Here is a 26,987-nt window from a genome sequence, read left to right as displayed (position 1 = left end):
TCTACATTCTACACTCCCCACAAGTGTATTTTTATTTCCTAATATAAAAAGTTTGGAATGTAGACTGAGATTTTTGGAGTGCTAATAATAATTCCTTATATATATTTATGTGTGTGTGTGTGTGTAAATATAAATATATGATCCCAAAACTTTGACATGCGAAAGAAAGACTTGTGGCGGACCAACATATGTGTAAGTGCTATATCTTCAACTTCCCCTTCTTATTTTTCCATCCACTTGTCATCTCCCTCCATCTCTCTCCAACCACACAGCCACTGGAATACACCCCACAACCATTATAGCAGTGGAACCACCACCACTGCAGCTTCAATTCCAAGTGTTGAGTGTCAATTAGCAGATGCGGCACTGAACGAATTTCAAATCCGTTCTTCGCCAACGACAACCCATTCCACCAACTCAGTCTTCGAAGCCCATCTTGGCACAAAATAATCCAGAACCATGATTGAGTTGGTGAACATGCAAGGGAGTTAGCAGACTGGGCAAAGAGAGTCACAGATACGAAATGGGAGGTAGAAGATACCGGGGGGTAGTTTGGGTATAAAAGTTGGATTCCTGGAAGAGGGAATCCAAATACCACCTCCATCTAGGAGATCCGATTCCGGCAGATTTAGGGATCCAACTCCTAATTTTAAGTGGACCCCATCTTGTTTTTTATTCTAGAAATGTTGGCTTGAATGCCTGGAAAAGAATACAAGTCCGTTTCTTGCCATTCCGTTCCGGTTTCGTAAACACACCCTTAGTTATAAGTTTGCATTATTACATTCCTTCCTCCTGATATCTTCCTGCCTAGTCGTCCTCTTCTTTTCCAATTAAAAATCTTCTGCGACTCCTCCTCACCAAGCAGCCACTTTGCTTCAAATCTTTCAAATTGAAATTCCTCTCCTTCAACCTTTGCATGTTGAATTTCACATCAATATCATCTCCCTATAACCTAGGAGCCTTGTTCGGATTCAAGCTTTTCAACGGTAATTGGACGATTCCTCCGACTCCCGCCGTCAAGGTTAGTTTGAAACAATTCCTACCTTATTGATTTATTGCATGTCAAAATCTGCTTCAAATTTGTGGTTTAATATAATTGGGCTTTAGAAATTTTTTCATGATTTTGTCTAATCCAATTTAACGATTAGAAATTTCGCCTGGGGATTGCAATTTCATCTGCTCCAAACAAATAGATTCTTTTTAATCTGAATTTAGGAAATTATATGTGAATTTGTTTTACATCTGATTCTGTTGGATTTAGGGGTTGTGTTTTAGTGTTTCCTGGCCTGAGTTGTATATAAAGAAAAAAGAGTGATTTTTCTTTTTTGTATCGCAAAGACTTCATCATGATCATAGACACGAGTTTGATATTATCAAGTAAGATGCCGAGTCCTCTTGCATTCATGTAATTACATTTGTGAGCTGCTTTTCTGGGTTTTTGTTGATTTTGTTTGCTTATCTGGTACATACAAGAAGAGTGACACCGCCACGAACATTGACAATTTATACATGAAAAATGTAACACTTGGGCCAATCTAACCTTTCTTTTTAGCACATCACATGAACAAAATAATAAAACATATGACAATGGGGTTTTCTCAAGTCAATTTTTGTTGGCATGTTGTTGTTTGTTGATTGATAAATGTGATTGCTTTTGACATTTTATGACAAAGAAGAAGAAGAGTATGTATGCTATAACATTATGAGTTTGAGAACTAAGACATGTAAATTGTATGGAGGTAAGCAACAGTTATGTGAGATATGTGAATTGTAAGGAGGTAAGCAACAATTATGTAACTGTTTTTTTGCTAAAAGAATTATGTGACTTTTTGATATATTGTTCATTACGAAACAAGAAAATTAGAAAGAAAGTGTAATATATGATGTCTAACTATTCAACTTTGTTCCAAGCAATATTGTTTGGTGAAATAGTTGTGAATTGGAGAAAATTAAAAATATTTAAAATTCTTTTTGAGGTGGTTCTCATTCTCCGTGAAATACCAAATCTCAAGATCAATGGTGCCACAAAGTGGCATGTGAAGTAGTGCATTAATTATTCAAAAGAGCCCAACAAAACTCCAAGCAGCCCAATTCTGAAAACCCAAAACCCTACCGACTTAAATCCTTTTTTTTTTCTTTGGGCGACTTGGATCTCTCACTCTGGGGCGCCGCCGCCATGGCCGACGCTCTCGCACCGGAACCCGAACTCTACTCACCACAACTGCACCAAAACACTCCAAACAGTCCAAGCAAACCGAACAGCCGCAAAAGAAAGTCCACCGACGACGGCAAAGCTCACCCCACAGTGCCTCCCCACGTTCAAAAACTCCTCAAACGAATTGTTTTGTCCCTGAGCAAGCCCTCCTATCTACTCGGTGTTGGCTCCACGAGACCCCGAGCCGAGCACCGCGCCCGGCTCACCAAGCTCATGCGGAAGCTCGTCAAGCAGCGCAACTGGGTCGAAGCCAGCGGAGTCTTGAGCGTGTTGTTGGAAGGCAGCCAGAAAGAAAGGTCGCCGGCGAACAACCGGTTCAAGTATTGGGTAATGAGATTAAAGTTTGAAAATTTCTGGGCTTTAATTGGTGTTTGAAATTGAATAGTAGTAAATTAGAAGAAACACTCAGATAATTATAAGTTTTATCGAAAAATACTTTGAAAACGCAATTAGAAAAAAGAAGAAGAAGAAATCCGTCATGTATCCACTTGTCATGTTTTTATCGTGGGCGAAATAGCCCTTTGAATAATTTGATTGTTTTGAGAATAACCAGTGATAATTTTATTGTTGGTTTTTGGTAATGTGTTTTAGGTTTTGATGGAAATGCTTGAGCATTTGGATTCCAATGCTTATAAGGTTATGGAAGCTTATGCTGTTTGGGAGGGCAGGAATGCGATGGCAGGTTACTCGCCGGAGGTTGTATTATATTCGCTATGATTTTACCTGGCTTATGCATTTAATTTCAGTATATGTTATACTGATTACTCATACTTTCTTTTTGTTGAGCAGTACCGGTATGCGCTTCAACTGGAGCGTATTACTTTGTTGATTACTGAGGGAAATTACGATGAGCATGCGCATCACTCTACCGTGATGTATGTATGATTCTTATATTTTCGCTGCTTGGCAGCTTTCTGCATATGGTAGCAATTTCTGTACTATTATCCTATTCAATGCTGTTTTTGCTAGTTCATCATTCACAACATTGAATCAGGAAACCCATGTGTTATATATTTGAGTAATGCTGACATTTGCTTTGCATTTTTATGACTCAGGGTATCATCCATCCCTTTGACTTATGATTCTCTTGTTTCCTTTTGACAACGTGTTGTGTGTGCCCAAATTTTTTAAAGTTACATGTTGACTTTGCTACTTTAAGAAAGAATTTTCTGATATCTAAATTTTCTCCCTTTTTTGAATTGTATTTGAACTGTAAGTAGGGAAATGTAAACTTTTTTTTGTGTCCCCGCTATGTCATGCATTTCTAGAATTCTATTTTCCTATGTCTGTGTTGTGTCTCTTTGCATCTCACATCTGTAATTCATTTTCATGTAGTTTTTATATCCTTGATATTTGTTATACGTGGACTTTCTCTGCCACTTTTATTTGGTACAGACTTTAACAAATGAAAGACAAAATTGGCTTGTTGGATAGCAGAAATGAGTCTTCAATTTTCTGTATTAGTTTTGAATTACCTTTTCCTTTTTTTTTATCTGATTTAGGCTGCAAATATGGCGGCTTTTAAGAGATACCATATGCAAGACATCACCTAATCAATCATGTTTGTTTTTTTCCAGTCTCACACAATTAAAGGAGTTTGGAAATGAACCACTGTTAATTATGATTGTAGGATTGGCATACCAGCAACTCTGGTATTCCAATCTTCCAAATGAAATGAAATGGAGGGAGTCCGACCAGTTTTACACTGCTAGGGAATCAAATGAACTACTTCCACACTCGGAGGGGCATTATGCTGGTAATACTCACGAGGCTGGTACTGACATTCAATGTGGTTCAGAGACCTCTGTAATGAATGATAAAGTATCATATATTGGTGCCGACGGTGGCATACATAGAGATATATCTATGGGGGTCGACGACATGGAGATAGAAAATTCTCAACCAAACTTTGGGGCCCAAAGTTTTTATGCGGACCCTGATGAAGATACAGAAAATGAAAATGATGGCGAAATGCAGTATGCTCCCATTTTTGATGCCCTTGGTGAGTAACTAGTTTCTTGCATTCTCTCAATTGATGTTATGTGTTAGGCTTTCAATCATTGAATTTCTTTCTTTGTATAAGGAAATATAAACATTGCCCCTTTTCTCATCCATATTCATGATGATGAAGAGTTTCTGTAAATGCAGTTGCTATAAAGGGGGAAGGTATAAGTAAAATCTAGTTCCAGCTGATTTAAATTGGCACAGTTCAAAATAGTACATGCATTGTTTAGTCTGTTAGTCTTGACTACAATTACCAGATACTGGTTGTAACCAGAATGCGTCGATTACTCAACATATTGTGTGTGCACGTTTGTAGTACACATCTGTTACTTTTACTAACAATTAACAAATCACTGTTTCCATTCACTCTGTATTTTCTTAGGTGTTTATTAACTTCCTAAGTATATTTTTGTTCTATTCGTTATTGTGATATATACCTGATTTATCATTCATTATTTCAGAGGGCTTGGAATCTCTGTTACTTCCCATACGATTGCCAGAATCTACAGATAGGGAAGATTTCATGAATTCACAGACAACAATTTTTACTGACAGTTTTAGGAATGCAGTGAAATATTTAAGGCGTGCTCTTCACTCCACGCCCCCAGTATTGCAGGCCTTGCTTCCTTTGGTACAGGTAAAAATTTGTTCTAGTGAAGTAAGAGCATTTATCTTAATATGATTTTATAAAATTGTAGTAGCTAATGTTATGGCAACCCTATTATAATTTTTTATTACTTTTCTTAAGTACCAAGTGATATAGTTGTAGCTTATGGTACCCTGCCAAAACTCAAGTACTCTTCGTGGCAGCTGTTGCTGATTGGAGGTCAAGTAAAAGAAGCCCTAAATGAGATTGACAACTGCTGTAGTCCAAATACTGCACTGCCACTTCGGTACTGATTTCTTTGGCAAATTTCGTTTTATCTCTGATTGTGAATGTGAATTGAATATATAAGTTAGAAAGCGCACCAGATGAATGGAAATTAATAGGAAATTCTACTAGATTGATTCTACAAAACATGGGATAAAAGGTGAAATGATATTTTACTGTATAGGATTTGACTGTAATGATTGCTGCAGTGGCGGTTGGTCATAGTAGTGAAGTTGGAGGTGGTGATACTAGTAATACGTTGATAAATGAGTAATTGGTGCCAACTTCACTGGGATGATGAAGTTGAATGAAATAACAATGACAGCACCAGAAGAGAATGATTGCAAGAAATTGAAAATAAAATCAAGGAGCTTTACAAAAATCAAGGGCAGAAATGTCTCCTTGTCTAGGAATAAGGCACACTTTATTTGGAAAACAGCATTTACATTCTCAAAATAATGTTTTCTTCAAAGAAGAAAAACAGAGTAAGCATACTTATTCGACTCCAGACTGGTTTCCTGGTCTTTGTCGATTAGTTGGGTAATGGTTTTCTAAGTTAAGACACTGGCGGCAAGCTGGTTCAGAGTTAGTCTGGTCAGACAAGTCGGGTAGGTCTGGTTTTCTGAACAGCGCTAAAAGGTCAACATTAGCTTCACTACAGCAGCTTTGGTAGAAAGTAGATCCTAGGAATTCCTTCTTCAAAAGTCTGACAATTACTAACAGTTGTGTTGTTTAAGTGATGGCTATTCTGGTGATGCGTTTTTTCCTTCCTTGCTATGAGACACTGTATTAACATGTTATCATTTAGGTAATCTCGTTCTTGAGCATTATAACTTAGCTTGAATTTTGGATAGATTAGTTGAAACAAAATATGCTGTCTGCGGACAGCAGTTGTAAAACAAATGACCATGTATTAGAGTCTGAACTTTCAGGACTTTTGATTTATTATTTTTTTTGTGTACAATTTTTACCATTCAACATTTTGATAGTTCTGCATGTGAAAATTCCTATATTGGACCATCATTGGTGAAGTTGGATCTCTTTTTGTCAATAACTAATGACTTAAGGTAGTGTATGGTTGTTGAACTGAACTTTGAATGGATGGAATCACAATTACAAGAAAGACATCGGTATCTGCCATCCTTTTGATGGAGTGACATTGTATAGGAATGCTCATTTGTGGTTTTGGTTTTGGTCAACCAAACCTGGAGTATTCTTGTGGAATATGGATGCACATTCTATTCCAAGGTTCATTCCAATAATTCAAATACTACCTCATTTATAAATATTTGCTTAACTTTTTGTTGCTTTAGTTCTGTTTGTGAGATATGGATTTATTTTCTAATGCTAGTTATTGTTCTATGGTCTTGTCACCAATCACACGACAATAAAGATTTAATGTGTTCACATTGGGCAGATTAAGGGCTACTCTTTTGGAGCAATTTGATCGTTACAACAGCGCCCTTCTTTCTACTTGTTTTGAGGATGTTTTAAAGAACGATCCAACCTGTTACGATTCATTGGCAAAACTTGTTCAACTGCATCAAAATGGTACGTGATTGTTCTCAGCGTGTTCATATATGCTGATTATTCTTGCAAATAGACAGAACACTAACATTACGTGCTGATCATGTAATTACTATATATTCCACATTCACGTAATTAGAAAAGATATATCATATGAGGAGCGAGCTAATAAATTCATGGGTTCTCTCTAGCTCAGTTAACGGAGCATATCAAGAATTCTTCCATTCTCTTAAGTCAGACAATTCTCTTAAAGAAATAAACCTAAAGAATAAAATCTCTCAAGATGCAAAACCCCTTATCGGGCATTTAGAAATTTTTGAAGTTACTTTGAGGATTGACATGACTACATCTCCTTAGCTAGAACTTTTTCTTTTTACTAGTAAAAGGTTTTTGTGGAACAAATAATTTATTTGTTGCTGTTCCAATTGTTAAAATCCCTTTGAACCTGTCTAATCCCACTAGTCGTTTTGAACTTCACATGGTTTGGAATTGAAACCAAGTTTCTTGTAAGTATATGACCAGAATTCCCTAGGTGCCAACTTCTCCATTATACAGATAATTTCTATTTTTTTAATTTTCTCAAATCCCTGATCATTTTGCTGCGGAACTTAATAGTCTTCCTCATTTTCTAAGTTTTCAAGGTTTTAAATGTCTCATCGACTTACAAAATCGGTATTTGTGACTAACAATAAACTTGGTCCTATTTCCAAAAATCCTGGAAATCCTTTGTCTCTCTCTGTCTTTGGTCTTTTTGGGCTATATATTTTTAGGAATTAATACACCTCTTCTTGTTTATGTAGTTTATCTCTTTCTTTTGAAAAGACACTATACTTCATTGTATTGATTAACTTTATTTTGACACTCGTGAACAAAATATTTTATATGAATTTTTTATAATTTAAGAGAAACTATTGTTTCAAATCTTAATATTTTCAAAACTTGGATAGTTGTAGAAGCAGCTAAAATTTGGAAGTCCTTGATAACAAGAATTTGAACTGAAATTTTGATTTTTATAAATTATTAACGGTTTCTTATTTCTTTCTTCTGATATTTTGCAGATGAATATAGTCCCGAGAGTCTACTGGAAATGATAGCTTTGCATTTAGATGCAACCTATGCAGACTACAACACCTGGAGAGAATTTGCTTTATGTTTCCTGAAGCTTTCTCAGTATGACGAGGACCGAATGTCCGTGTGTCTGAATGGAAATGAGGGTGAACATAAAGAGCGCTACTCCGTTTGTTTCAATAGGACCCCCAAAATGTTTATAGAGGGAAAATCTGGAGAGAGTTGGAGATTTCGCTGCAGATGGTGGCGTACACGTCATTTCAGCCACCAGATGCTAACCTCGGAGATAGCAACGGGTGAGTTGCAGCTCTTAACTTACAAAGCAGCATGCGCGGTGCATATGTACGGGTCAGAGTTTTCGTACTTTGTGGATGCTTATGCCTGTTTAGAGAAAGAAAATGAGTGGGATTTGCTCATGTTTTTGCAGACCAACATTCAAAATTCAGTTAGAATACAATCAAACTTTGAACAGAGAAGTAGATGAGTTTATGGAGACAAAGCCTGATCATATTTTGCAACTCTTTTGTTTCCTTGCGTCTCAAGCAATCAAAATCAAGATCTATCATCTGTAGGACTAAGATGATCATTCTTTCATTTATTTATTTATATTAGTGAAATCGAAAAGTGCATTGAATCTCCTCGTTGTGCCTGAAAAGGTCATGAAGCTCAATTTTTACGCTAGTGACATGTTTACTTGGAATGGGAGAAGTCATAAATCAGGGGAGGGAGATACGGTTACTGGATCGATTAATTTATGATTTTTTAGGTCTTTGAGCATAAACTTTAATGTGGAATTCACCTTTTTCTTTAATTTCCATGTGCATCAATAAACATTGGAAGTCAGGAATCGAAAATAGGAATAATTTCAATACTTGTGTTTTAGTATCGGAAAAATTAATAGTGAAGCAAGGTTTTACACAAGTTTTAATTAATTATCATGCCATATCAAACAAGAAAATATATCGCACCACGTACGGCACATTCATTTAAACTCGACACTTACTAAGCTCACATGACCCAAGAGTCGTCAAGACACGTGGTTTTACAGGGATTTGCTAGAGGGGTTGAGGTGTGAAAGGTTGCATAGTTCCACAAGGCTCATGAAAACTCTTCAATAATGTAGACTTGGCGTGCTTGGGAGCACCAAAGTCCAAACCCATTAGTGCATTGTCCATGACAATAACCTAATTCTATAACAACCTATCGACCCAAGAGACATATATTCTCCTTTCTTGCACCAAGACACATTTCCCGTGTACCTATTCATGTTGCAACTCATCTTACCTTTTTCCAATTCTTTCCTTTCCATCTACGGTAAAAAAAAAAAAAAAAAAAAAAAACAAACAAACAAATCTTTCCCCATTTTCCTATACATAAAAGTCAACCACCATGGCCAAACTCATCCATCGTTAAAATCTCTTAGAAACCTTCATGCTAAACTTAAGCCTGGTCAACACCAAGTATTGTCTCATTTGATAAACTTGTGGATCTTTAGTTTCTACACTTCAAGCTCTCATGCCAAACCATTTTCGACATTAATTAACCACCTTAAGGAACCACTTCAACAACCACCGTAAGAACTTCGGTGAACATTGAAAGCATTTCAACAAAAGATCCACCAAAAAAATTGGTGATTTTCGGGTGTTTTTTTATTTATTTTAATTTTATTTATTTCTATTTAGTTTTTATTTTTCATTCGGTATGTTTTTATTAGGAATTGAATCCTCTTCTGAGCACAAGCTCAGGAGCCTGCTGACTAGTGTACGTGGGCTATTGAATTTTGATCCAACGACTACAAACAGGAGATCCCTCTAAAAGTTATAATAATTGTAACATTTGGATCAAAATTCAATAGTCCACGTGCATTAGTCAGCAGGCTGAGAGGATCCAATTCCTTTTTATTAGTAGTGTTGCTGATATGTTGAAAGAATGATGAAAAGACTAATTTGCTTATAACCAAGGAAGAAAATATCGGTAATATCGGAAATATCGGTAGTCCGAAAACACGGAAATATCGGTAAAATATCGATATCGATAAAAATTACATGGAAACCACGGAAATTGTAAGAAAAACTTGGAAATTTTTATTGAAACTTTGTAGGATGTTTATTTAGTCAATTATCTATTAGTTTATCACAAAAAATTGGAAAGAAATGCATTGCATGATGGATTTAACATTATCAAGTTGATTATATAGCGAGCTGACAAACATTGTGAGTGTAGAAAATATGTAGTAATTAATGAAAGAAGTCTAAACACACCATAATCATTATATATAATGAATTAGTACAATATTTTACACTTTATACATTGCATGGTAAGATACATAAGTGACTTAGTACCACATAGAGTTCGTATGAGGTTCAAAATTTTCACTATCTTCATCATCTCTATGTGTATAGTGAGTGTATTGTGAAGAGTAGTTATCCAATTTAATGAATAATAATCCAATTTCATAATAATCCAATTTAATGAATAATAATCCAATTTCATAAAAAAATAATCCTAATATAAAACATGGTGATGAATAATAATCCAATTTGATAATAATCCAATTTAATGAATAATAATCCAATTTGATAATAAAAAAAGGCGATAACAAGCCAATTGGCAAAAATGATTAAAAAAATCTAAATTGTCTAACTGACCGACACTCTTATAGACTCATTATATCACTTTTATAGACTCATCTTACCCTTATAAATTCATTATTTTTCTTGAAATTGATTAGAATCATTAGAAAAACAATTTTTTGCATTTCCATATGCCTAACCAATAAATACAACTTCTACTATTTCCCTGAAATTATATATTTTCACTTTTTCCCTGAAATTGAGTCCTTTATCCTAATCAAATCTAGACCCCCAGATTAATTTATATTTTCACTCTTTTTCTGAAATTATATAAATTGTGCAATTGAGTCATTTATCCTAATCTAATTTGGACCCTTCATCTTGATTCTCACTCTCTGTCACGCTGCCACGTGGCAGCCCACTAACCCTCACCCTATCTCTCTCTCTTTTCCCGAGTCCCTCTCGGACCCCTCACTCTCTCAGAGTTCTCAACTCTATCTCTCTCTCGAACTCTCCCTCCCCTGAACTCTCCCTCCATCTCCTCCTGAACTCTCACCCTCCTGAACTCTCCTTCCCTCTCCTCCGTCTCTGGGAAGCACGACGACGCGCAGAGGAAGCTCGGCTTCCCCGATCGCACCCACACCCAGGCACACCCAAATCCGTCCACCCCGATGCCAGCGCAGCATCTCCACCACCCTCCCTCCCTCTCCCTCCCTCTCCTCCGTCTCTGGGAAGCACGGCGACGCGCAGAGGAAGCTCGGCTTCCCCGATCGCACCCACACCCAGGCACACCCAAGTTTTCAGGTGAGATCCGACTAAACCCTATGTTGATTACCTCTTGCATGCGTGAAATCTGAAGTTTATATGTGAAATTGATGTTAAAAATCGTGTTTTTGCAAGGTTTTTGGGACGAAATCGGCTCGGGAATAGGCACACCATCTCCGGCGTTCTTCTCCGGCGTTCTTCTCGGAGTCCGATTGCACAGTTCCAAAAAATGTCGCTATATTTGGCCGAAAACCATTCGGATATCAATTAAAATATCCACTTCCCGAAAAACCGATAATATCGGCGATATTTCGCCGATATTATCGGCATTTTCTTCCATGCTTATAACTTTAAAAGAAGTATAGGTGGAATCAGACGCCAGGGGTCAATAGGCCAATTTCGAAACGTTTAGATCCTTAATTTATCACAGGATAGGTTTTTTTTTCTTCTTTTTTTACGAACGTTAATAGCGAGTTAAATTGTTAATTGTTAGAGAGAAATTTATGCACCATATGAAAGAAAAAGGTAATGCAAGAGAGTCCAAAATTTTTAAACCAAATTTGCTAACTAAATGTTGTGGTTATAGATGATTGGATTATTAATTAAATGCCGATTAACGTGCTTGTTTTTTATAAGTCACACATTATTTGGTTTGCAAATTTGGAGAAAATTTTCATTGTGACGGGAACATAGGTAGTACACCACGTGTTTTTATATAAGTGGTGGGAAATTTTATTTTTTAAGCTATTAACTTTTTAGCATATATATTTCACACCATTAGTATAATGACACATAATGTACCACCTTTATTTCAATCACACCTAAACTCCCTTGCAAATTTAATTTAAAATTTTAATTTCTCTAGCATTATTTCGAAAAAAAAAATATAATTCAGGCTGAAAAGGCAGTTTAGCCCATCATTTTATCACCGCCAGCAGAAAACTCATAAAGTCGTTGTCCTTTCCCTTTTCACATAGTCCCTCCTCCCTTTGTTCCATGTCTCCGAGTCCGAGTCGCTCTTCCAATTGAATAAATCGGCAACCCATTTCGGATTCGACCTGGAAAACCAGAACCAACCCAACCACCGAGTCAAATTTGTAATTTGTGAGGGAGGAGGGCAGCTATGGCATACAAGGTTGACGATGACTACGATTATCTGTTCAATATGGTGCTGACTGGCGACTCCGGCGTCGGAAAATCCAATTGAAGTGAGTTTCAGGGTTTGACAAATTTGGATTTTATCACCAAAAAATTCCAATACTGATTAAACACTGCCATTGTATTTTTCCTTCAAGAAAACATTATAAAAAAAAACAAAAAATCAAAGTTAAACTAGAAAAGAAAACTGAGATTAAATAAGATGCTAACGTGATCAAACCAACCATTTTTTTTACAGCTCAAAACCCTGTTAGAACCCAAATCTCAAACCCTAACTCAAACCTTAACTATTGCACATAGAAGAGAAGGAAGGAGGAAGATAGAAGGAGCAGAGCTCCAATATTTTTGTATTGATTTGTTTTGTTAAATTCTGTTCCGTTTCAAACCAAAGAGCAGGTGCTCTTATACATGAAGTGTGACTGCCAGCTGGAATTTCTATCAAATTCCCCTAATAACCAGTAAAAACCATCAATTACAACTAATTTGACTCTTTACTTTAAGCATAAACCTCAATTACAAATTGGGTTCATAACAATATTTCCCCCTTGAAAATTAGCCCTGTCCTCAAGGCTTAAAAAAGAAACTGTGGAAACTTGTTTGAACGCAGCAGCACTCTCCTTCAGTTCCAAAAATGTCCATTGCAATCCCAATATCAGCAAGTTTCAAAGTAGGTGCATCATTCACTCCATCAACAGTCATAGCAACAACCTCACCATCAATAGCTACTTGTTTATTCCGCACTGCAATTACCTTCTCAGCCATATCATTTAGTTCAGACACCTCAAGCACACCATTATAGAGGTCGCACTTGGTGCGATGGCAAGTGCCTTCGCCCATGAGCGGTAGGTCTCGGGTTCGAGACTTGGGAGCAGCCTCTCCATAAATGGGGGTAAGGCTAGCCGACATTCACCTCTCCCAGACCCTGCGTAAAGTGGGAGCCTTGTGCACTGGGTACGACGACCTCAAGCACACCATTGTTGACTTCCTCAGGATCAAGGAGAGGTAACTCAAATATAATGGGTCGTAAGTCATGAGGCTCAACTCCATTTGTTCCTTTACCTTCTTGGTCCATAACGTCCTTTCTCACAACATTATGGCTAGGCTACAAAATATTCAGCACTATATCACTTTTATTCCCAAATTCCATAATAAAACTCAAGTCCTGCACATCATCAATGTTTGCCATTTCAAGCATTGGATAAATTTTGACCAAACATTTGATGTTGTTTTCAACACCATTTATTGCTCGATGACATGTTGATCCCTTATCACCTGTACAGAGAGCCCTGAAATTCCCTGTTGTCTGATGAACAACATCAACAAAAAACTCAATAACAAGTTGTTCCACAGGGTCCCTATCAATTGATATATCTAAGAAGACATGAGGGTTCTTCTTCTTGCTTTGTTCCACAGGGTCCCTATCAATTGATATATCTAAGAAGACAAGAGGGTTCTTTTTCTTGCTCTTATCTTCAATGGACATTGATATTCCTTGTAATTTGATACCGTGAAGAGCCCCCCACCTCTCCGCAAAATCTCAGCAACCACATCTTCATTTCCAAGTGAATTTATAGAGCAGGCAGAGTACACCATTATTCCATGGTCTAATGCACCCGAATGCCTGCACGCAGATCTTACACACACAACCATTGCCACGTCTAAGTCATCGATAACCCAAGGTTGAGGGATAAGGTTTTGACAAGTAACTAAAAAGGACATACCCTTCTTTGAGAGAACTTCTGCAAGCTGTGCATAACCAAGATCAAATATATTTCCAGCAACTATTCCTCTAATCAGATTCTTTACCCACTTGACTTCATCTTTAATAGCATCACTAAGGTCCACTACATTCTCAAACAAGGATATGGCCTTGGCATTGTCTTCATCCACATGTCCCACCCGGTTCAAAGCCTTAATTCTTGACAAAGTTGAGATCACATCCCCAAGAGTTGAAAGAGATTTATTGACGTTTTGAGCTTCCTTAAGGCTTTCCCCTAGAACTTCAGTTTTTACTAGACTCTCACTGCCACCCACATTCACAATCCAAAGCTTGCTCATTGTGGACCCTTTATCGAACTTAAGCTTAAGCTCATCAGACTGTGTAACCATCGCTGGAATTGCAGAAACCATATTGTTGAATTCGGAAATCACATCAGCAAATTTATGCACTTCAGAAAAGAGTTGAGAATAACCTTTCTCCCTCACCTTGACTTTACTTTCTATATTGTCAACAAGAGATATACAATATTCACGAGACAGAAACTGGTCAAGAGATTGAAATCTGCCCTCACATATCGATCGTAAGGAAACTATCAAACTCAACGGGGAAGCTTCTTTTATTTTCTTGAGAGATACAATATTAATGTCCTGATTGCAGTCCGTGTTGGCCAAATATGCAGCAACTTGTGCAGCAGCCATTGCATAACTGGCAGATTTTGAAGCTGAGTCTACAAACTGCATATGTCATCATTCACACCACAACATGTGATTCGCACCACAGCAGGGATGTACATCAACAGCCGCAGATACAAAATCTTTACCATACTTTTCCTAAAAAATATGCCTTAGTGAGATTAGTTTCAAAATCTCAGAACACCTAGAAAAGGCCAAGATTAAACTAGCAATTCCTTCTTTGAGACCAGGCTGACACTCATTTGGCTCTGCGATGATAGAAAGTCTAGATACTACTAATTCACAGAAGAGCTTAATGAACTCATTGGCAGCCAAAGTGTTATGTTCTCTAATCACATGTTCAACCCGAATTTGAGCAATAGCGTTTTTACCAGATTGTAGGAGCAAGGCAATGGCACGCCTCATTTGCTTCACTACCACCTGCACCTTGTTCCTCAGCAGCTTTATTCGAGCCACGGCCATCTTCAATTGCATTTTGTTGAATTTAGAGCCTCCACCCTTATCCCAAATGCCATTACAGTAGCATATGTCACCAATTGGTGTGGAGGAACCAATTATACTGCCCCCAAATGCTGCCTGTGATGTTTGAGTTGGACCTTTAAAAGGACTTGGTTGAGCAAGATTGGACCCAAATGCTCCAAACATAGGCTTTTGACTAAAACCAGATGAACAAGCAAAAGCTCTACCTAAAACAATTGTACTTCCATATTCAAAACCAAGGTAGCAATTTAAGTAAAAATAATGGAGCTGGATGGCAAGACAGTCAAGATGGAGAACTTCAATATTGTGAACCAGTGGCTGAATGAACATATTGTCATTCTGTCTCTTAGACATTTCATCAAACAGTTTCAATGCACAGAAATTCTTCTTCACAAATTTTCCCACAAGATACCAATGAACCCATCCAAATTTATCTTTCAGGTATGCACCATAGTTATCAGTCAAAAGAGAAGGGAATTTAGCCTCCGAAGTTGCTGAAATGATACTCAAATTAAGAACTACCTCAGGTCTATTTTTCGTAGTATTGGAGAATGAGTGCTCATGGAGTAGCCGCGGAGCAGAGGTCATCGTTGAAGCATGAATCGCTGCTTTCGATTCCGGACGCAAAACTGTAGCTGCAGCGGAGTCCTTCGAGTGTGGCTTGACGGCCGAAGTTGCAAGTGCTTGCAACAACGGTGAAGATGAAAGCAGCGGTAGAGCTTGGACTGTCGATGGACTAAGCTGCGATTGGGCTCCTTCAGCACAGATTGGGCTCCGAGTTAGTTGAATCAGAGCAATTGCAGGAGAACCATGATGATCGCTTGCAAAAGGGGCGGAGAAACCTTCCCCGGCACCTCGAAAGAACATGTCGCGACGAAATTGTGTAAGAGCGTCGGCGAAGGCCTAGTCGATCGCAGCGGTGATGAGGGAAGGTAAAGCAGCGACGCAAGCCTCCAAGGAAGCAAGACGGGATTCCAAGGCAGCGTCGCAAGTAGCAGCGGATTGGCGGGTGTGCACAGAAGGGAATCCAGGAATTGATATGGGTGATACCATTGTTAGAACCCAAATCTCAAACCCTAACTCAAACCTTAACTATTGCACATAGAAGGGAAGGAAGGAGGAAGATAGAAGGAGCAGAGCTCCAATATTTTTGTATTGATTTGTTTTGTTAAATTCTGTTCCGTTTCAAAACAAAGAGCAGGTGCTCTTATACATGAAGTGTGACTGCCAGCTGGCATTTCTATCAAATTCCCCTAATAACTAGTAAAAACCATAAATTACAACTAATTTGACTCTTTACTTTAAGCATAAACCTCAATTACAAATTGGGTTCATAACAAACCTAAGGTGCTGTAATTTAATTATGAAATATAATCTAACCTAATTCAGCAGACAAAGAAACAAAGAAAAAGGAAACCATGTCATAGAGACTGAGAACAGCGATGTAGCAAAGTTCACACCACAATGCTTAATAGAATTAGGGTTGATAAGGGACATAAACCGACATCCTTTTAATTGGTTTTGGAATCAATTCGGTTCTGTTCGGTGTCTGAACCCTTGCAATTGAAACCGAAGCATTGAATCAACCGGATTGGTTCGGTTTGCTTGATTCAGATTTGTTTTATTGGACATTGGTTCGGTGTTTGGTTTTTCGAACCCATTCCTCATTAATAATGATGGCTTTGTCATTGTGAGAAACGTTAGTAGGATTAGCCAAAAAGCTCCTTAAGATGACAAAGAAAAGAAGCAAAAGGCAAATAAAGTATTAGTTTCCTCCAATATCTAACTTCTTATAATTGCAAATTTTTGAAACATTTATCTTTGTTTCAATTGTAGCCAGTTTCTTAATATATAGCTGCTCCGAAAATTCCAAAATTGCTCATCTTGAGTCTAAATACATTGTTTTGATGGTCAACTTATCATATATTTTATATGGCTAGAGTCACGCATGAACATAAAAACTATATAATGTTACAGCTTCACAAATATTCTTATCAATTTCACAACATTGATGGAAAACGCTGCTCTTGCCCTATCTCGTAATATTCAAGCTAGACTGATGCGACTCTAGGCTATTGAGCTTCAGTTATGACCAATTGGACTACCTATTGTTATTGCTATCCATTAGGTCCATGTAAAGGTAATCTCATAAGACTCATCTACATTTTAAACCCTAACTATCCTTAGATGTATTTAAACCTCTTTTATGATGTAAAGAGACTATGAATGAAATGATATGAATTTACTCTAATTTCTTCTACTTCTCTTGCATTTCCCTTTCCTGTAATTTCCTTTTCCGATTATGTTGATCAATGATCCTCTCCGGATTCTTTATGTGAGGACCCTAAAGATCAACTGATCCTAGCCGTTCACTAAAGATCGAACGGTCGAGACTCAATCTTTCAATTTCCAACATAAAATTCCTTGGGCATAATTTTTTCTCATATGCAGCTTCGCCAATCCAAACTCTCTGCAGGCTTGCCTCAGCTCGTAAATGGTGATGAACCTGCTTCCGTCCTTGTCGAATAACGAGAACGGCGAGAACGGCGACAACAGATTTTCCTCCCTCTCCAGCTTGTTCCAGTGCACCGTCGCCGCCAGAAACTCACCGTAGTCGATCGTCTCCAGTTGTCAATTAAAGGGAAAAGATGAAAGGAGAGAGAGACCTTAGTCCGGGGGTTTGGATTTGGGTGGTGTGTCATCAGCTAAGAGCAGTTCCAGCCTTGTGAATAGGCCAAGGGACAGGGGACTTCCAAAGGCCTGAGGGCCTGTCAACTTGCTCCACCCATGAAGAGCCCGAGCTCTTGAAGAAGGCCCGAGCAAGGGGCCTGTCAATTTGTGACAGCCCAGCAGCCCGAGCTCCAACCCTTTTTTTATTTTTTTTCTATCAGGCCACTTGCAGCAGCTGTCAGTTACCGTTGGGAAGCCACGTGGCTTCCCACGGTCCGTTCGATCTCAACGGCTCCTTCATTTGGACCGTTGGATCTCAAGGTTAAAAAAAATAAAAAAAATATGATTTAATATCAACCGTTCGATTTGAGATCAACGGTCGATATTAATATGCTTTATAAATAAAGAAAAAATAGTTTTAAAATTAAGAAAAGTTACCGTTGTGACACGTGGCATAATCTGGAGTGTTGGAATTCAAATTTTTTTAAATCCAACGGCAGAAATTGATCGCTTCTTGAAGATGTTGCGTTGTGCACTAGCTGGGTTGAAGTTACTCATAATTCCCTTACGGGTAATGAGATGCAATTGCGAGAAATGTGGAGTTTAATTCATACCAAATTTCTTGAGCAAATGAGTGGGAAAAGAACCAAAGAATAGATGTCCAGTCGTTGGAAAATACTTTGCCATTCCTTTAGTACGTGGAGAGATGCCTTGACACAAGCTAGTAGTAATGTTCGAAGTGGGACAAATTATGCGGATGAGGTAAGATTATTTGTTTGTATTATTTATTTGTTACCTAATTTCATTATTATTATTATTTGTGACCTAATTTCATTATTATTATTTGTTTGTATTATTTATTTGTTACCTAATAATTTCATTATTATTATTTATTTGTATTATTTATTTGTGACCTAATTTCATTATTATTATTTGTTTGTATTATTTATTTGTTACCTAATAATTTCATTATTATTATTTGTTTGTATTATTTATTTGTTACCTAATAATGTCATTATTATTATTTATTTGTTACCTAATAATGTCATTATTATTATTTATTTGTATTATTTATTTGTGACCTAATTTCATTATTATTATTTGTTTGTATTATTTATTTGTTACCTAATTTCATTATTATTATTATTTATTTGTTACCTAATAGTCTCAATATTATTATTTGTAGCAACTTCAAGCACAAGCATGGTATGGTGCCAAAATCAAATCAAGAAACAAATCATTCACCCGGTGGGAATGTTGGAATATTGTTAAAGATTGTCCTAAATTCAAAGTTGTGTCTGTTGGTCCAGAAGTATGCATGAACAGCATCCCTCTACACAGCACCTTTGTACACAGCACCCCTCCACACTCTACACCCAATCATGGCTCCCATGTTGATGAAGAAGATGGAGAAGAAGTGCCTGAAACGCCCATTCCTGAACAAGCGTCGGGGTCGACCCGTTATCCAATTAGGCCTCTAGGTAAGAAGGCTTCAAAGAGGAAAGGGAGTGTTTCCAAGAATGATTATGGAAAGTACATGCAAGAACTTGCTCGTCAAGGTGAATTGACATTGGCGCGGGAATTGGCGAAATATGAGGCTGACAAGGCTAGAGATGAGGTAAAAGCTGCAGCTATTCAACAAGCATTTCAAGCTGAACAGATGGAAAGAGATCTACTTAGGCAAGAAAGGGAGTTGCTTAGACAAGAAAGAATTGCACAACGAGATCGTGACATTATGAACACGCGTTTAGAAGGGATGTCTCCAAATTCTAAATATTTTTGGCAGTCGGAGAAAGCGGATGTGGTGCAAAGGAGGCGTGCAAGAGAAGCGAGATCAAGACAAGATGGTCCTAGCACAACAAGACAAGATGATCCTAGCACCACAGAGTGGTTAAGTGGTGAGGAATAGGGTACTTTTGTAATCGGAGCCCATAGTTTTCCAATCACTTTGGGTTGTAATTTATTATTTATGTTGTTTCCATGTAATCGGAATAGGGTACTTATGTAATTTATTATTTATGTTGTTTCCATTTTATTGAAGTTAGTACTTTATTAAAAGTGAGAGTACATGTATTTAATTTCGTAATATATTTATCCAAATAATAAAAAACTCACTACAAAAAACACACCAAATAAAATTACATAAACATACCAAATAATTCACACCAAATAAAATTACATAAACATACGAAATAATAAAAAACTCACTACAAAAAACACACCAAATAAAATTACATAAACATACCAAATAATTCACACCAAATAAAATTACATAAACATACGAAATAATAAAAAACTCACTACAAAAAACACACCAAATAAAATTACATAAACATACAAAATAATAAAAAACTCACTACAAAAAACACACCAAATAAAATTACATAAACACACCAAATACAAACAAACATACTAAATAAACTTAAGTATCTTCAGCTTGTTTCAATGCCCACTGGTGCTCTATCAAGTCAATTTGCCGATCAATGTGCATAGATGACCTTTGAAGTGCAGTATATCGTTGAAGGACCCTTTCATTGTAACGTCCATCCCTTTCTAATGGATCGTGTTGCACGGGTTCTTCGGTGGCATCATGCGCACAATATATCCGTGTTCTTGAATTGTTCATCGTGTCTGCCTCTGGCTCATATTCATCAACCGCATCATAATCGAACTCATCTTCCACAATCATGTTGTGAAGAATGACGCACGTCATCATGATGGATCAAAGTGACTCTACATCGAACATTCTGGCAGCACCCCTGACGATCGCCCAACGAGCTTGAAGGATACCAAAACAACGCTCCACATCCTTCCTGCACCCCTCTTGACAGCTTGCAAAGTGTTTTTCCTTTGCACTTCGCGGACGAGGCACTGTTTTGACAAATGTTTCCCACCGTGGGTAAATGCCGTCAGCTAGGTAGTATGCCCCTTCGTACCTACGTCCGTTGACGACGTACGTGACTTTTGGTGCCTTTCCTTGCAGGACGTCGTTGAACACTGGGGATTGGGCAAGGACGTTGAGATCATTTTGAGCCCCCGGAACCCCGAAAAAGGCGTGCCATATCCATGTATCAAAAGATGCCACTGCCTCCAAAATGATAGATTTTGATCATTTTCTGTCCCCATATGCGCCTTGCCATGCACTTGGACAGTTTTTCCACGTCCAGTGCATACAATCGATGCTTCCTATCATCCCAGGAAAACCTCGCATCTCGCCCTTCTTCAGAAGCCTTTGCAAGTCCCAGCGAGTAGGTTTTCGAAGGTACTCTGCGGTGTACAAAGATTCGACTGCTCCGCAAAACCTCATCAGGGCCTCAAGAATGGTTGATTTCCCCATCCTCGTTATCTCATCCACTTGGTCTGCAGATGCTCCATACGCAAGCATCCGCAACGCAGCAGTGATTTTTTGCTCAGGCAGGAGACCCATAACACCACAAGCATCCTGCTTTTGCACAAAGTAAGAATCATGGTTGCAAACATCAGTCATGATTCTGTTGAACAAATGTCGTTCCATTCTAAAACGGCGTCTGAAGTACGTATCAAGAAATGCACTGTTATGGACAAAGTAATCGTCCAACAGCTCTTCACCTCGTCGTTGCCTGCTTCTATCAAGGTTTCTTGAACGGTTGGGCCTGCATATCTGAGCAACAGTCTGGATGACTCGACGGGAATGTGAGGCTCTGGCCATTCTTGTTTCGTCATCTTTCCTTCTACGTTCCTCATCCTCTTCCATCTCATTTTCGGCTATCTGAAGGTTGAACATTCCTTCAGATTGGTTAAACAATTCTTCCTCTTGTTGATCGATTTCCCACATCATCCTTGATGAAGAAGAAGACATTGTAATGATGGATGGTGAAGAAGAAGCAGAAACTATGAATAATGAGATAGAGATGTTGAGAAAATTGGTGTGAGATTTGTGAGGATGGATGGTGGATTATATGGACGATTCAGAAAGGATTGGATTGTAGATAAGGCCACGTGGCATGCCGTCATTCGTTAAAAATCTGATCGAAATCTATCCTCAAAGATTCTGAAAAGATAATGACACGTGGCACGATCGTATTGGATAAAAATCTTATCGAAATCGATCTCCAATAATTATATTTTCGGATAATGACACGTGGCGCAATTTTGAACGAGTTAAAATCTGATCAAAATCTATCGTCAAAGATTCTCAAAAGATAACAACACGTGGCACGATGACATTGGATAAAAATCTTATCGAAATCCATCGCTAAATAATTGTTTTTTTTATAAAAAGACACGTGGCGCAACGAGAACGATTTAAAAAATCTTATCCGAAATTACAAATAATTTTATTTTGTATTATTTAAACAAACAAAAAAAACTAATATTTTATTGCATATTGCCAGGGAGGAGGGCTCCAAGGGTGGAGATGCAAATGGCAATTACTGTTCATTAATGGCAGTTACTATTCATTAAAGGCAGTTACTGTTCAAAAGGGTGGATTCAATAGTGGATTGCCAGGGGGAAAGGCTCCATGGGTGGAGTTGCTCTAAAGGGAGAAGAGGGAGGAGGAAAGAGGGAAAGATTACACGTTCCTAGCCGCACGATTCGATTGAACGGCCATCATTCTAGGATCTTGAGGCTCAGGATACTAACAAAAAATATCCGTAAAAATGATGAAAACTACTTGAACATCCAAAGGCCTCAAGGTACAGTACTGATAGTATATATCCGCATACGAACCCTTGCTAAGAAAACTAGTTGTGAATCAACAACTCAACGGCATGAATTGCTGCAACAAATTATTAGAAGAAAGTGGGAAAATTACATTGACAAACAGCACTGATCCAAATGAGAAGGCCACACGGAACAGCTCCGATTCAACAACATAACTCAAAAGAAACTATTCAAAAATTCAAGTGCTGAGCTAGCTTCAGCTACTAAAAGCATGGACACGGGCAAATTTCAATTTCGGCATTGTAGCCTACAATTCCGTGTCAGCTTTAATCTTCCGCCAAGAGCCCATGCTCATTTTTCAACTGAATTGCAAAAACCTTATGCAAGAACAGAACACACGAGTTGGAATTCAGCTAATGATCATCTTGCTAAGGAAATCAGCTTTCTCAGGAAAGTACTCCATCAATTCATCCTTGGTCACCCAGACAAAATCCTCGCACTTCCCAACGTTCAACCTGTTCGTTGCAATCACTTGAGACTTGAAAAAGAATTGCTGAATCGGGGAAAATGAAATTCTGATTAATATACAGGATTGACAGCAGCACCAATATGTACTTTAACATTTATTGGCCAAAGCCAATCCCACGTAAGAACGGACATAATTTACAACAACAAACCTTAATATTCTCTGCTGTCTGTTCCATATGGCCCATGGGAGCATTTCCAACAAAGTATGTGTGTGACAGATCTCCCAAAACTGATTTTAATGCAGATTCTGCGCACTGAAAATAAACCGAATGTATGTAACCGAGAAATAAAAACAAAGAAACTACATGGGATTTTAGGAGGATAAGAAGATGATAAGTATATGGCATCTTATAGCAACCATCACCTTCCGCAGTGTCTCTTCAGACTGGTAAACTTTTTCTGGAAAATGCCAGACTGATTTTCCAGCAGATCCATCAGTGGTTCCGTAGAGAAGAAGATATAGTCTTCTGTCAAGGGCTCTCTGCAATGACCTAAAGAACAAGAATCAACTTTTAACATTCAAGGCCTAACTACCAATAAAAATCACTGAAATGTCCCACAGCTGGCAGTAAAGGACAATTGTATGTCTTCTAGCTCCCAACAAGGTTGTAGAAAAGGTTTTACAAAGAATATGAAGATCTTGCAACATTACAAGCAATAAGAACTTTTTATGAGCTCCTTAACTTCAAACAAAAACTGAAAAATATAAATTTTAAAAAAGAGCAAGAAAAACAAATTCTTAAAAAACATCATCAAAATTGTACTGCATACTTTTTATCATTCTTTTTGTCAGCTTCAGTGATCCGCAGAGCAGGTTCATAATCTATCTGGTAGTCACCTTTTCCCCTGTTCACAGTAAGTGTCATGTTTGTTTGAGTGAAAACTTGTATTTGCATGTCTTGTGGACATCAAGTGTGAGTAATGCTTACACAACAAACCAAAAAGTTGCTTATAAACTATACTTCCAGTTCTACCCATAATTAGAACAGAATAAATGAATTGGATGGTGATGCAAAACACATTTCCTTGTACTAATATCAACATTATCCCTTTTCATAACTTTGAGACCCATGAAACAGAATCCACTACAGAATGTATCGTCATTTCAAGGAACTTTCAACCAATAATAACCTTTTGAAAGACTAAAGAAATTCCAGTCAAACAGACCTAATATTTGGATAATTAGTTCAATTAAGAAGTTCTAATGTTTAGAGCTTAGTGATTAGAACAATAATGAACATCCATGATGTGTTTGCTACAGACAGTACAAGAAAAAGAAGCACCGACATTTATACGAAATGAAGTTATTTCTCTAAATGAGAACATGTGATGTAGTTGCGATTAAATGAGTATATAACAACATAAACCTAGATATATGTGCCAATATTGCGATTAAACGAGAACAACGTTAGCCTTTGAAACAAACCTTACCTAGCATTAGACTTGTCTAAAAGCTCATCGGGATATATGCGCCGATATTGCTGTCGCCACCGGAACCTAAAAAACCCAACATGAGCCACTCATAACACAAATTTACATATATAATCAACAGAATAAACCACATTTTTACAAATTTAGGTACTCTAGTCAATATCTATCACCATATCACATTCATCACCCAAAAAACCAATATTGAAGCCTTCAGTCACTTGCCCAGAACCCACTGTCGCGGCTAAGAAAAGTAAAAATCGCCCAAACAGAGCAATTCAGGACAAAAAGCAAACTCAATCTGATTTACATGCATACACAAGAATGTATTGTCCCCAATATTATGAAAATGTAAAGCTGAGCTCAATCCAGCTCAATTCAGCAAGGCCACCTATTTTGTACAGTAAATTAATCAACATTTTCAGTCCTTTCCACAACTTTCTGTGCAACTAAGCCCTACCAACCCTCTTTATCTAGTTAACTTTCTCGCATTTTCTGAGCAACCAAACAGAAAATAAACAAGAAAAACATAAAGAGAGAGATTAAGAAGCAGACTTACGCGAATTCCTGATACGCATAAACGACGGGGTCGATTTTGGGAATAACAACGGGCAGCCTCTCGAAGAGCACGGACGCAACGATTTTGTCGGAGGAAGACGATGAGCTGGAGGAAAACCCTCGGCCTCTGCCCAGAGGACCACGCAATATTGTGATCGTCCGCTGCATCCTGTACCAGAATATCAACCGGAGATTTTCAGGAAAAGCCCTTTCTAAAACCCTAAATTCTCAGTGGCCATTATAAACAATGAAAAAGGGCCTGCTACTGCTGAAAATTACAAAAATAGCCATTATAAAGATAAATAATAATTATATACTAGAGGAGAAAGTGCCCTCGTGCTTTTAAAATGACTTAAAATAGTTTTGATGAAATATTTTTGGAATCTTGCAAAAGATACTTTAAGTGTTTTTAGAATCCAAAATTATTTTATCTAAAAACGCTTTTGATCATTTTATAACGTTTCGTAAATAACCAACATGCAATCATGAACACAAACACCATAATAAAGACTTGAAACCCTCCACCTTCAAGAGAAGAAGGTACTTTTGAACACTTATGTTATACGCTTTTACCCTATTTCGGAACAAAAAATATATATTGCTTTGGAGTGTAAGATATTTTTAACTTTTTAACTATTAGATCTTGATTTTTGTGTTTTTAGTAAAGATCTAACGGTTAAAAAAATTGGGAGTATCCGATACTTGTGGAATGTGGAAATCATATGCAAACTCTTTGTTTGATTAATGCTCGTATAGGTCTTTTGATTGGGGTTCGTGGCCAAGTGAATTTTTCTAACACACATAATGTACATTTAAATTACACATCTGAGTAAGGCCTATTCAACTTTCATTTCATTAAATCAAACAATTTAAAGTAACGATATTTGTTCAAATGTGCGACCTAAATGTACATTAGAAAGGTCTTTATGGCCTAGTGCCACAAATATTTGGGCTGCCTTGCGGGCTAGCGTAATTGGACTTGTTTCTCTCTTACCTTACCTAGGGCTTTTGGACTTGTGAGGTTATTCGGGCTCCTTCCGTCTTCGTTGAAGGGGATAAGTATCAACAAGAAATATTCGTAAAAATTTACCTCATTTCTATTCATTTGTATTTTTTTGGGGGGACAGACGACAGCATTCGTGGTGATCGAACTTGTACCAAAGTGAATAGGCATGATTGCATTCTGTCACCACAGTAAAGTACCATTTGTATTTGTATTTGTTCACCAAATTCTATGATTAGCAAAACTAACACAGTTAAAATAAAAATTAGGCTTTTTAGCCAAAATGATCTCTAAGATTTGCATAATACATCACTTAATTTCTGAGATTTGAAATCCATATAAGTGGTTGTCCATCATCAATCATTTTGGTAATTCAATGCAAAATTATGTTAAATAAGGATCAAAATGACAAATATACCCTGAATAAACAATGAACCAAAATGATTTGATAAAAATTAAGGGCATTTTGATCATTCTATTCTTATTTAATGGAGATTTTTCAAGGAATGACCAAAATGATTGATGATAGACAAACTCAAGGACCAATTCTATTGATTTCAAATCTTAGGGACCAAAGTGAGGAGTTATGCAAATCTCAATGATAATTTTGGATAAAAAGCCTAAAAATTAACAAATAACTACTCATTTCTTTTTGTCGAGGAATAAGCTGCATTGCAAAATTGTTGTTTTGGCACCCATGGTGGTTAGTGCCTTCTTCTTCAACCCACTACATCTCGAGTTCAAACCCTCCACCCTCTTCTTAGAGCCGCACCTTCTTTCATTGACAAAAAAGATGATAACGATGATGGGGTTCCGTATATGTGGCATCGTTAAAATCTTGCTCAGTAAAAGCTGCATAGTAAAACCTCAAACCAAGAATAATACCAAATCTACGTCAATATAACTATGCAGATTTTCTCTCCTGCATACGGATTTTGTGCCTATGGCTTGCACATGACCCAATTGAGTCTAATGTCACCATGACGACACTCCAACAACAACAAAAACAGGTCAAAATCCGCCCATGCACAACCAATGGCGTTGTCGTAACAATGTCGTTGGATTGTTGAAGTATCATTAGCA

At 37.5% G+C, this 26,987-nt stretch overlaps 3 protein-coding genes across 4 annotated transcripts; 2 read left to right on the top strand and 1 right to left on the bottom strand.

Moving 5' to 3' along the window:
- The first annotated feature begins 196 nt into the window (after positions 1 to 196).
- LOC126584978 (uncharacterized) lies at positions 197 to 8,322 on the top strand. Of its 2 annotated transcripts, none has more exons than XM_050249360.1 (8): positions 197 to 2,542; positions 2,807 to 2,911; positions 3,005 to 3,090; positions 3,928 to 4,217; positions 4,681 to 4,856; positions 5,030 to 5,112; positions 6,508 to 6,641; positions 7,676 to 8,322. In XM_050249360.1, the coding sequence occupies exons 1-8, from the start codon at positions 2,177 to 2,179 to the stop codon at positions 8,167 to 8,169; spliced, it is 1,734 nt and encodes a 577-aa protein (XP_050105317.1). In that variant the 5' UTR covers positions 197 to 2,176; the 3' UTR covers positions 8,170 to 8,322. The 2 variants fall into 2 exon arrangements, with proteins under 2 accessions (XP_050105317.1, XP_050105316.1); XM_050249359.1 differs by having other exon boundaries at positions 3,793 to 4,217.
- Positions 8,323 to 18,421: 10,099 nt separating this feature from the next.
- On the top strand, positions 18,422 to 19,801 carry LOC126584977 (uncharacterized). Its single transcript, XM_050249358.1, has 2 exons — positions 18,422 to 18,505; positions 18,930 to 19,801. The coding sequence occupies exon 2, from the start codon at positions 19,062 to 19,064 to the stop codon at positions 19,650 to 19,652; it is 591 nt and encodes a 196-aa protein (XP_050105315.1). The 5' UTR covers positions 18,422 to 18,505; positions 18,930 to 19,061; the 3' UTR covers positions 19,653 to 19,801.
- A 2,667-nt stretch (positions 19,802 to 22,468) lies between these two features.
- On the bottom strand, positions 22,469 to 25,125 carry LOC126584976 (uncharacterized). Its single transcript, XM_050249356.1, has 6 exons — positions 24,903 to 25,125; positions 24,347 to 24,412; positions 23,687 to 23,761; positions 23,280 to 23,406; positions 23,065 to 23,169; positions 22,469 to 22,940 (listed from the first exon to the last, which is right to left on the bottom strand). Exons 1-6 carry the CDS (start codon positions 25,067 to 25,069, stop codon positions 22,797 to 22,799), a joined length of 684 nt encoding a protein of 227 aa, XP_050105313.1. The 5' UTR covers positions 25,070 to 25,125; the 3' UTR covers positions 22,469 to 22,796.
- Between the last annotated feature and the right edge of the window lie 1,862 nt (positions 25,126 to 26,987).

This window comes from Malus sylvestris, chromosome 10 (genome assembly GCF_916048215.2).
Source record: "Malus sylvestris chromosome 10, drMalSylv7.2, whole genome shotgun sequence".
In the NCBI taxonomy this organism is placed as follows: Eukaryota; Viridiplantae; Streptophyta; class Magnoliopsida; order Rosales; family Rosaceae; genus Malus; species Malus sylvestris.
This window is presented reverse-complemented; position numbering and strand designations above follow the sequence as displayed.